The sequence below is a fragment of the Penaeus monodon genome, chromosome 6 (assembly GCF_015228065.2).
Source record: "Penaeus monodon isolate SGIC_2016 chromosome 6, NSTDA_Pmon_1, whole genome shotgun sequence".
Taxonomy (NCBI): domain Eukaryota; kingdom Metazoa; phylum Arthropoda; class Malacostraca; order Decapoda; family Penaeidae; genus Penaeus; species Penaeus monodon.
Window position 1 is genome coordinate 51,982,172 of NC_051391.1, and position 12,500 is coordinate 51,994,671.

The 12,500-nt window shown below is 39.9% G+C and overlaps 1 protein-coding gene across 12 annotated transcripts in view; it reads right to left on the minus strand.

The window, feature by feature from the left end:
- The window catches only part of LOC119574624 (chitin deacetylase 8-like), a 111,234-nt gene that overhangs the window by 91,695 nt on the left and 7,039 nt on the right, over positions 1-12,500 (minus strand). For 6 of the 12 annotated variants that reach the window (XM_037921995.1, XM_037921993.1, XM_037921992.1 and 3 more), the window contains exon 2: positions 2,933-3,011. In XM_037921995.1, coding sequence (XP_037777923.1) covers positions 2,933-2,972 — 40 coding nt within the window. In that variant the 5' untranslated portion in view covers positions 2,973-3,011. Of the gene's footprint in view, positions 1-2,932; positions 3,012-5,372; positions 5,564-12,500 lie in introns of those variants that run through there. The other 6 variants (XM_037921996.1, XM_037921990.1, XM_037921991.1 and 3 more) reach the window with 4 other exon arrangements.

The window sequence follows — 12,500 nt, forward strand, 5'->3', positions numbered from 1 at the left end:
CCGGGAAGACACCTTGCTTTCTCAGGTCGGGAGAGATTCCAAGCAATTACCGATTTCCAGTCCACAAGCTGGGAAATCAGCTGGCACAGATCTAAGATAGAAAACCACACGAAAGTTGGACACAAAAACAACGGAAAACACAATCGATTCATGAGCCACGGAGAAGGAAAAGAAAACGGGTGAAAACCGATTTTTCTTCCATATCACTAAACGGATGAAAATTCACCTCTTTTCTATCCGGGCCAATTTACTCCGAATCATCTCGGCAAATATGAAATGAGTTTTCGAGTTTGGGAATTCGTTTGACTTTTATACGTCCTTTTTTTTAATCAGTGACTCCCTGTCCACCGTACAAAAGATATATTTTTTTTATAAAGGTTGCGAATATCGATGGAAGAGAGAGAGAGAGAGAGAGAGAGAGAGAGAGAGAGAGAGAGAGAGAGAGAGAGAGAGAGAGAGGAGAGAGAGAGAGAGAGAGAGAGAGAGAGAGACAGAGAGAGAGAGAGACAGACAGACAGACAGACAGACAGAGACAGAGACAGAGACAAAGACAGAGAGAGATTGAGATAGGGATATATATATATATAGATAGATAGATAAATAGATAGATAGATAGGTAGATAGATAGATAGCTTGATAGATAGACAGAGATAAGATATATATATATATACATATATATATACATACATACATACATACATATATATATATATATATATATATATATATATATATATATATATATACAGAGAGAGAGAGAGAGAGAGAGACAAACAGACAGACACAGATAGAAGGATAGACAGAGAGACAAACGGAGTCAGACCAACCGATAGACAGAACGAACAAGCAGACAACCAACAGAGTCCGTAGAAAAGGAATGGGGAAAAGGTGCTCCCCAACACCCACCCCCCTTCCCCCGAGCTATGCCACCGCCTCCCTGCCACACCGTCTGATCCCCGCGACCCACTGGCACACTTCACCCCTATAGGCCTACCCTGCTTTCGTCCGCTATTCCCAGATTTCCTTGTTCCTTGTGTGGTTTTCAAGGCGTAATGAGCATCGCACTGATTGCACTCTGTATGAAGATCTCAATCAATCAGTTATTATGGATTCATACAAATTGCAGTGTGCGAGTGTATACGTATGTATAAGTATATGTATATATATTCATATATATATTCATGTATATATATACTATATGTATACTATATATATATACTATATATATATATTATACATATATTATATATATAAATATGTGTCTGTGTGTATGTGTGTCTGTGTCTAGGTGACTAGGTATTTGAAATCTATTACTGATCTACTAAATAGATAGGTGGCAACCCCAACAAAAACCCATCATTGTTCACACTTTTCCGGGCGCGCGCGTGACCACAACAAGGGAATTATAACAGAGTCGTTTTCGAAAGAAAAAAGTACAAGAATGTGCCGCGCTGACGTGGAAGTCGACAATCTGAGCGTAATACGAACCAGCGACCTTGTGTGTAAGTATTTTGAAACATTTCTTCAGCCGAGTCATGTTAACAGCTCGTTCTTAAGCGAAACAACAAAGTATTCCTGGAGTGCAGGAAGTGGCTTTCATCATAAGTATGATTCTGTGTAATTTCTTCACCAAATTTCACTGCCAAAAACAAACGTTTGCGTTTTAGTGAAATGGAGAAGCAAAGGAAGAGGTCTGATGTCGGCCAAGTGCGCTCCTGCAGACGAGAGAGACAAACTCCTGGACAAAGAGGCTACGACTGCCGGTCTTACTGAATGGGTAAACAGAAGGAAGCTATTGATACCGGACTTCTGAATGGGTCAAAGAGGATATTGGAACCGACTCAACGGGGCAATAGAGACTACTGGACTGCCGAACTACTGAACTGGGCAAAAGAGACTACTGGACTACCGGACTACTGAACTGGGCAAAAGAGACTACTAGCTACCGGACACACGAGACTACTAGACGCACGAGACTTCTGGACTACTGGACTGAATAAAAGGGAATATTAAACTACCCGACGCACTAGACTACTGGACTACCGACGAGATTATTGGAGTACTGGACCAAAGGGACTACTGGACTGGCACACGAGACTACTGGACTACTAGTCTGAACAAAAAGATACTAAACTACCGGACACACTAGACTAAACAACGGGAGAGTCTTCATTCCTCCCGTCTATGAAAAAAAATATATACATCGATAGATAAATAGATAGATAGATATTAGCCTAAAATCTCTATTTTTTTTCTTTTCTTCCATTCTTACAATTCTTTTATTTCTCGTTTTCTTAGCTCGACGGAAGTAATTTCCGTCCAAACTATCCATATCTCCAGTATTCATCTCCTGTATCTCTACATTCCCGATAAACTACGGGGGAAATCCATTGGCTGTTGTATGGAAAGTTTTCTGACATGATAAGGCAATTTTGCAAGGTCTCCGTGGAATGACTGGTGTATCGGTGACCATGAATGTTTGTCGAGCCAGACACTTCAGTGTACTTGCAACAGATGCCTTTTTTTTTTTTTTTTTACAAATCTATTGAAACAGGCACCGATATATTTTTTTCCCCTAGTCTTTATAGATATATCACTATTCTGTTTTTATATTTTGCATTTCGTTACTGAATTCCAGTTTTTTTTTTTTTTTTTTACTGTATAGGGATAAGGACTAGTGATTATCCAGACATAATAACGTAACCTACCTTTCAATTAATTCCGTAAACAATACATGCTATTAAATGTGTTTAAAGACAACAAAATCAGACGTACTATGACAGTCCATATTTTTTGAATCGAAGAAGAGGAAGAAAAAACAGAGAAAAAGAAAAGAAAACTGCAAAATGAAAGAGAGGATGAAACTGAATAGCCAACTATTGTATGTCTTAGATTTTTTAGCTGCGATGACGTAATCGAACACAATACTCACCTAATAAGGACAGGACGAACAGTTTCGTTGTCCAACCCATAGCGTTTTTAGTTGCCTGGTAGTTGTATCCACGCGCTAACTAGAAAAAGAGAGAGAGAAAAAATAATTATATGTACACTATTATGCATTTTCTTATATATATATACACACATACACATATATATAGATAGATAGATAGACTGATAGATAAATAGATAGATTGATGAGAGAGAGAGAGAGGGGGGAGAGAGAGAGAGAAGAGAGAGAGAGAGAGAGAGAGAGAGAGAGAGAGAGAGAGAGAGAGAGAGAGATCTGAATGAGGAGGGAGGAGATGAGAGAGAGAGAGGAGAGAAGAGAGAGAGAGAGAGAGAGAAGAGAGAGAGAGATCGAGAGAGAGGGAGGGAGGAGAGAGAGAGAGACTGAGAGGAGGGGAGGAGAGAGAAGAGAGAGAGAGAGAGAGAGAGAGAGAGAGAGAGAGAGAGAGATTTAGACAGATAGATATATAAATAGATACAGATATATGCACCTACAAGAATAAAAATATCTGATTATATCGTATATTGATACGCAAGTCACTAGGTTAAATTACCCTAATCTACAAGTCTATATACAAACTTAATATCGCGTAATTCTGTGACAACTTCCTCCACCTCGGAGAAATATGCATTAAAGCTGCATTTTGGACAGGAAGCATTAATCAAACACAGTCGTCATGATCATTGCATTAGCCCTCTATTGTCATGTATTACACAACAGTAGTCAATTGCACCTTGCAACGGCTCCCGCCTAATGATTCTCAATTCCCAGCAATTCCGCAATCAGACTTCAGTTCGGTGGCCCCGTTAACCTGTTGTGGTTATTGTTTGCTCGTGGAAACAGGAATGATCACAGCATCTTGTAGTGGGTGGAAAAGTTGCGATATGTTGCTCTATTTCATTATTTCCATCGGTAATTCTAGATAAATAAGTTGATACACTTCGCCTTCTATACGTATATCTCTGCTATTATACCCAGAGAGAACGTTTGATAAAGAAATGTCTATTTACTTCAGTTTCTGTGCACTTGTCTCTATCATTTCAGCCACAAAGAACTTGTATTCGAGAAATCATCATTCGACTTACTTCACTTCCTTTATATTTATGATTTTACCCATTAAGAAAATTCATCAAAGATAAAAAATACTCGATTCATTTCACTCTCTTCTTTACCGAAATGAAAAAAAAAACGAAAAGCGAGAGAGGTGGAAGGTGACCCCATCACTTGACAAATAGCTTTCCACACGAGGAAAGCCGTAGCAAGAGTTTAATAACCGTAAAACGATTTTACCTCATCCCGAAATCTTTCTGGAGTGTGACATTTCGCTGTAGTTCACGCGAAAAAGACCATGACCTACTTGCCACTCGCTAATATATTTACGCTCAGCTGAATGAACTTCAACAAAAGGGAGGATTTACGAAAGAAAAACAGAGAGGAGTTACGGGCGTTTGGACACTCGTGCTTACTCAGCCGACCGTGTGCGTATATTTTATGGCTTGAAACCGCGTCCTATTAAGATGGTGGTGTTGTACTTTTTCGATGATACTATGGGCTTGCAAGTTTTAGTTCATTTCCAGGCTTCGTATATCTATCACGTGTATATTACATTTATATTTTACTCCATACCCAATTTACTTCTTCTGAACAAAGTATCTGCATAAGGTATTTATATCAACGCGAAGAGAAAAGGTATACCAGAGTTATGCAATGCACAATGGGGTACGTTCAATCTTATTTTCTAAGCTTTTGTGCTATGCTTAATACAAAGAGGTTCCTAGTAGAATGCATGGTCCAGTTACTCTTTGTCTGACAGTGACTGGCCCTCTTGAAGGTTAATGGAATTTAGCAGTGTCATAATACGGCAATGCATGACGTCAGAATTGAGCACGAATCAGGAAGTAGCCAAATGCAAGGAGAATGTCGCGTGCCAAATTTCTGTGCATGACAAACGAAAAAGAAAAGCAAAAAAATGGACTCGGATATATTGTTTAGATATAAGACTGAGTACGCTAACTGAGGTAATCAGAAGACAGGTTTGATAACCTTCATTATTACTGTTGGTATCTCAAGTATTAACCATTGAAGTAGCATTCTCATTCAAGATATCTGATCTGATGCTGTATCTTCGTTGTTATGAATGATAATGACGATTACGATATCATTATCCGGAGAATTTCGATCCGGATTTAGCATTGCACGTAAATAGTGAAAACGCACAGGAGTAATTGTAACGCAACACTTAAACGAAAAGAAAGTCAAATTCACTGCGTAAGAGCGTGTAATAACGACGAAATACAAAGAAACTCAATATACAAAGTAGGATTATTGAGTTTCCTTCTGCCGTATGATCACGACAGTGTCTTGCGATCCACAACAGGAAGTGTCACTCTTGGACCGCGAGTCCAACTTGGCGTTCGCTCGGTACCTGTTCTGAGGCAGAGTCCTCGGTCACCAGCAGAGTCTGTGCTCAACGACAAAGTCCTGATCACCAGCCGAGTCCCTCAGCTGGCCAACTGTCCGCCCGCACACCCACTAAGCGACTGGCCGGGACGAAGGAACTCCAACGCCACCAAAGGACCTTCAAGGACCTTCCTGGAGGGAGCCCCGCCCAGCGCCAGCACTCCGACCCCGGCTGTCTCGGGGACCTGACACTTGCTCACCCTACCGCCAGGAGGAACCACTAGGCTACCAGCTGAGGGCTACCGTATGGCTTAGATTTGTTTTAAGCGAATCAGTGTACTACCACTAAAGGAACCTCTAAACTCCAAGCCGAGGCTATTGTATTCACTTCCGTAAATCTATCGTATAAACATACACGAGTAAGTGATACATTCATCTATAAAGAAATAAATGCATGCATATTCAGCCATCATTCGTGATATGGATCTACTCGATACTATGCTAACTGATTACACAAGCCCCCCCCCCCACAAAAAAATAAATATAAAGATAAATAAATAATAATAAATAAGTAAGTAATACTGAAATGAAATGTCTTTTTCGCTCCAAAGACCATTCCATACCACCGACTTGTACAGAGCCGACAGCCGGCAGCCGACATGCCCGCGAGAGGCGCCCTTCAGACCAACCAAGGTCTTCTGGTATCGGCCGAATCGCTCCGAGCCTCCCGGAGACTGGAAGTGCTCCACTTGTTCCATAACTTCCTGTCTTGATGGCCTCTGAAACGCCTGTCATAGAACGTGGCAGCCAAGGTTAATTAGGGACCGCCCTGCATCGTTATTTACGATTATAACGACAGGGAAGTCAACGATACTGATATCCACTTGAATTCAGATCCGTAAGGAAGTCCCCCTCTGATTGTTGGTATTGTTCCCCATACAGAGAGGGATGAGATGTGATGCTGCGAGGCCTCTGTGGTTGTCGCTGGGAACAATAAACTCGGGGGGAAAAGGAACCGTTCGCTGGCATTTCGAAAGGTTGTGCTTTTTCATCGTTTTCAATTATTTGTCTATTTTTCTTTTTTCAAAAGGATCGGCTGTAGGAATCAATATACATTGTTATAATTGTTAGTTGAGGATTCTTCTGCCATCGCTAATGTAAACGATTTTTCCAAAGGATGGAAAGGTGATTGAGTGATTGTGCTTCTCGCTGTGAACATCACTCTCGATATCAGTTTTATTTATTTACTTATTTTTCGTTTTTCCTTTAATCAGTTCACCTCCTGTGAACTTTCGATGAACTCATATGAACTACGAGGAAAACAGTTTGCCATATAGATTCCTATTCATAGATAAGGAATTTAAGTTACAGCTTGAAGTAGGTAATTAGCCCATCGTAATAAGCGATATGTCGGGTCCAGTTCACCTTGCCTAAGAAGGGGAGGGGGGAAGGGGGAGGGGAGGGTCAGAGGACGGGGAGAAAGGAACAAGGGACGTCAGCTAACTACGGATCTGACGCCTTGCCCTGAGCGTTTAAACTTGGACCAGTTTGAGCCCAATCCAGGTAGGTCTAGAGCCCGACACGTTTTACGGAAATGAGAGAGAGAGAGCGGAACTAAACCGCATTACTTTTTTTTGTCCTTGGGAATTTGGACAGTACGTACGTATAAGGATATGAGCATATACACGCGTATATGTGCGCACACATAAATGCACACACACACACACACACACACACACACACACACACACACACACACGCACACACACACACACACACACACACACACACACACACACACACAAGCAAACACGAACACACATAAACGAGAATTTACATGTCAAAGCACACCGAGATCCCCGCTACTCAGATCACAGACCCAGCAAACAAGGGCATCCATATCTATAGTGAAACCATGATGGTGATTTATGCTCGTCATGTCCGGAAGCAAAAAAGAAAAAAAAAAGTCATGAGCCCATCTATGGAATGCGTTTCGGTCCGCCATTTCTTCCATGGCGAACAAAGATAAATGAGATTTGCCCCCAAAAGGGCAAAGCATAAGCGGGTGATTTCAATATAATCGTTCGAAGGCATTTAAGGAGATGCAGACATAACGGACGCAGGGAGATTTCATTAAAAAATATATTTTTTTTATGAATTTTTAAATTATTTTTTGTTTTCTTTTCTCTTTTTCTTATCTTTTTTCTTTTCGAAATCTCGGGTCAACTCGTTCAGTTTTCATTTACGTTGATTCCCTGCAGAATGGGAACAAAATACACACAACTCCAATAACAACAGAGTGAGTTAATTAACATGACCAAAACAGGATGTTAAATGCGACCCAGAAACACCCCTAAACTAATTACAGTATTTACCTACCAACACACCAGGCTATTAAGACGAAATCCATTATTGGACGCGACATGGAAATCTCCCATAAATACCGCCAATACAAACGTCAGTAAAATACAACGGACTTAACGGTGCCTCTTATGCTTTCTAGATTACAAGAACTGCATTCTACATCCTGCCCCGTTTCCTAAGGACACCAGCGAGGGAGAGAAAGGTCAGGAGTCACAAAGGATCTCGTGGTTGCACAATTTCTGGGATCGGGGAAAAATAAACCCGGAGGATTTTTTTCTCTCTTTGGAACCGCTGTGGCTGAAGGTGACAAAATTCTCTCTCTCTCTCTCTCTCTCTCTCTCTCTTATATATATATATATATATATAGTGTCAATATACATTTATATATATATACACTGTATATCTATACACATATATACTGTAAATGTATATATATAATATATATATATATATATATATATATAATATATATATATATGTATATATATGTATATATATATATATATATATATATATATATATATATATATATATATATATATATTATCCTTATAGCAATCAAGCCATGATCGCAAATACAAGGCCTTTCCACTTGGTATCTCGGAGCGTCCTTGAGCAACCCCCTCCACCCTTATCCCTGTAATCCCTTTCCTCCTTTCCGAGCAGGATAAAGAAACCTCACCTCTTATCCTTCCCTCTGAACCCCGCCCGTCCCCCCCCCCCCTCGCCGCCGCCCGCCTAGCCACGCCCTCCAGCGCCCCGACCTCGCTTGCGCCCGCTCCTTTCGCTACGCAGCCCTCGTGCTTATGATTCGCTGTTTGTTGGCTATTGAAGGTTTCGTAAATTACCTAAGTTTGGATGTGGATAACCATGAGGACGAATGTGTTTATCGTGGATTTTATTTCATGGGTAATTGGAGATATTAAGGGATATGCAGGTAAAGAGGTATTTCTAGACTAAATACCAATGTAAATTCGAAAAGCTTTCACTTACTGTTACTCCAAGCTCATACAACTACAAAAAAACTCATTAATCTGAAAAGCTCTTGTAGGATGACAATTAATGGCAAGAGAATGTTGTCGCAATATAATGTTATAGTTTCTGTAGCAGACGCGACCACACCCGTCTGCCGGCTCCGCTTCTTGAGGACCCGGGAGAAGGAGCAGCCTGGCTGTTAGATTAGTATGTGTATTGATAATTGTATTGATCGGTTTACAGGTGAATACATAAATTGATACATATATTAAGAAACAAGTTGATATGCATATAATAATCAGATTAGTATACATGTGAAGGCTTAAGCTGGTACATATATAAATAAACAGATTGGTATTTTTGTGAAGAGATCAATTAGTACGTCTGTAAATAAACAGCTTCATATGCATATTCATATGCATATATCATATATATATATATATATATATATATATATATATATATATATATATATATATATATATGTGTGTGTGTGTGTGTGTGTGTGTGTGTGTGTGTGTGTGTTTGTGTATAAAATAAGTACAGATATAAATAAACAGATTAATATGCAAGTGACCAAAATGAATCAGCATGTATGCATATGAGCAGAATAGTATGCATGCAAATAGACAGCGAGCGGCACTAAAAATTGCTCTTGGTATTCTTCGCCAATTGGTATCGAGATCATGTTTTCTTATCTTGGCGCCCTGCTGGAAAAAAAAAAACAGGACTCGTAGCAACGTCACGGCCTTCCCTTCCCGACCGCGCCCATGAAAAAGCTACTAGTCATTTTTTAAGGATACAATATATGGTCATTATCCATCATGACCGACTTAAAATGGATTAATTACTGTTTTTTCTGTATTTTTTAATCTCGTGGGGGCAAAAAGGACTACTCTTAGCGATTGTCTACGGGAAGGACGGATTAAAATATCCCTTTCTGCTGGACGTACTCGTGTATCTTGATTGGTCATTAATCCCCCTCATTTCTACTAATTATTTTTAAACTTTTTTGCACCTACGTCTGCTTTCCGGTTCGGCAACATCCGCTCGCCGCTTCCTTTCACACTTAGCAACCGAAATTCGCAGTTCTACATTTCATTAGACACGCTTCAGTAATCTCTCTACGAGTCGCCCCTTAGTAGCAGCCTCAGCCGCACGACCGCAGTGGGGCAAACCCGCAAACCCAAGGACGACCCCGCCCTTGAAAAGCAGAATATATCGAGGGCAATCTTCTCGACGATCAGACTTGCATAACTTACCTTCCCCATTAGCAAAAAAAATATATATATATATTCATGATCTGTTTCTAAAATCGGGTTAAACAGATTATTATTCCTATCGGCTCCTATAAGCTGGGTCCTAATTACTCAGGAAAAGCCGATTTTAGTATGCTAATTGCGTTATCTCTGTGAGTGGCCGGGAGTTCGAAAGTCGATTTTAAGTAGCGTAGGATCCTGCGAGAGAGGCTTGGATCCTGTAGGATGTGGGGAAGCGGTTACTCAACTTTGATTTATATGTAGGTGTTGAGGCTTATTACCGTACCCACGTCCCCCCCAAAAAAAAAATAAAAAGAGAGAGAAAAAAAAATGCTAGATTAAATTTTCAAAAAGATTCAAAATCTCCGTGGTGCTTCGAACGAACAACTCGACCACACCCCAAGAGCAAACAAATTACTTGGGTTCTCAAGGTTACTACGACCACGCCGTAATCCCAGATATTATCAGGCCCCTTTCACTCCCATACACTTCACTTTCTGACAGATCTTCTTGTACAAAAGCGATCTAATAATGCGGCCACGGACGTCTGCGATAGGCCGGCTGATCGAGACATAAAGCTAATCCCGTATTGTGTAACTGTCCCTTGAGATTGATTCATTGCTTCGTTAGTCTTCTGTTTCTCTCTCTCTTTCCCATTCTTTTTTCTTCTTTTCTCTCCCTCCCTTCCTTCCTCCCTCCTTCTCTCCTTCCTTCCTTCTCTCCCTCTTTCCCTCCCTCTCTCCCTTTTTCCTTCCCTCTTAATGCACAAGCTTTATCTCCTATCCTTTTCCCTTAAAATTAGAATAAGGAGCCCTCACCAGAGAGGAAGGAAAGGGGACAAGCCTAGGGGCTATCCATGTACAAGGATGCTGATGTTTCATGCCCACGGGAGAGAAAGTGATCTGCGTCCAACTGAGACTTGAAGGTCGATACATAAAATGGTCAAAGGATGCTGTTTTGACGTCGCTGTTAAACGGAGGCCATTTCCACGGTGGCTCATCTGACCACACTCTTAAACACACGAGTGCCTGTCTTGTAAAAGTGAAATCTGACGAAAACACTACTGGATCTTGTGTTATATCGTGACATAGGTTATCTATACTTATTATTATTATTATTATTATTTTAAGAAAGAGATCACAGTACAATTATAGAGGGTTAAATGCTATAGAAATAAAGATGAGATATACCGTAACGTATAACTGGATGTTAAAGGTCGGTCTAAATGGCAGAAGACATCGTAGGTCTATAAGAAGTTGGAGGAAGAGCTACTGGGTGAGGAGTTGAGTACTGTTACGTATCCAAAAAAGAAAATCCCAAAAAACTGATACAGTTATATAGATTTGTGTTCTCCCTCTCTGCTCCCTTCGTTGCGTCTATTTTTCTATTTATCTGTATATTTTTCATCTATCAATCTGACTTTATATTTATCTCTGTCTATTTGTCTATCTATCTATATCTATCCAATTTATCTATCTACCCAACTACCACTTTTGCTCATTGTGTACAGATATTTAAATTGGTTTATGGGTGTTTAGTCTATACCTAAAAGCACTCGCGGTTTAAAAAGTGGACAACTTCATAATGTCTTCTTTCTTATCCAAACCAGTCTATCCATCCATCTATCTATCCATCCATCTATCTATCCATCTATCTCTCTACCCAGCTACCACTTTTGCTCTCTTTGTGTACATACATTCAAACTGGTTTACAGTTGTTTTAGTCTATATCTGGAGGCTCTCGCGGTTTAAAAAGTGGACAATTTACTTCAGAACGTCTTATTTTTATCCGAGGCAGTCTTGCTTAAGTTGGCAGACCAGCTTCTGGGAGAACGCGAAGGCCATCTGAGTGTCAGTTTAATATAAATGAATAATGGATGGACCTCATTAACATGCTATCAATGTCTGGCAAAAGTAAAACAATTTGAAACAGTTCGTATGGGAGGTCAAGGAAGATAATCAGCATATTCGGTAGCTTGTTATTAAAGCAGATGAATGGGGAAAGTGATAAGTAGCAGTTATTTTTATGCCTGAATCATTGTTGCATCATTACAGTCTGACCATTTGTAGAGTTTCTATAATTTATGACGTATTTTTCGAAAAACAAAATGAAAATAACGAGAATACTTAGGATGTTAAGATATACATTCTAAATACATAACAGAATGTACTTTCAAACCCCGTATGCCATACAGCATACCACCTAAAAAGTATACAAATCATAATATAAATAACATAACTAAAAAAACTGCGTAATAAAATATCAAAATATGCTTTTAAATCCCACACGCCATACATCATGCAAGAGAAAATTCAACACGTGGGTATCTTCACCTGTAAGTTTAGGGATCCCTTATAAGGTAAATAAGAACTGTATCACGAGGTGTTCGAATGATCACGTGTGAGGAAGAAAAGTTGCCCAGGGGGAAGCCAAGGACATGCAGTCTCGAACGCATTCGAAGACAGGAAAAATTAATGAATATATAGTGTAAATAAGCTTATGTTTGTTTCATTTTGTTTTCGCATGCGGGTGTAGATAGTATATGAATCTGCATA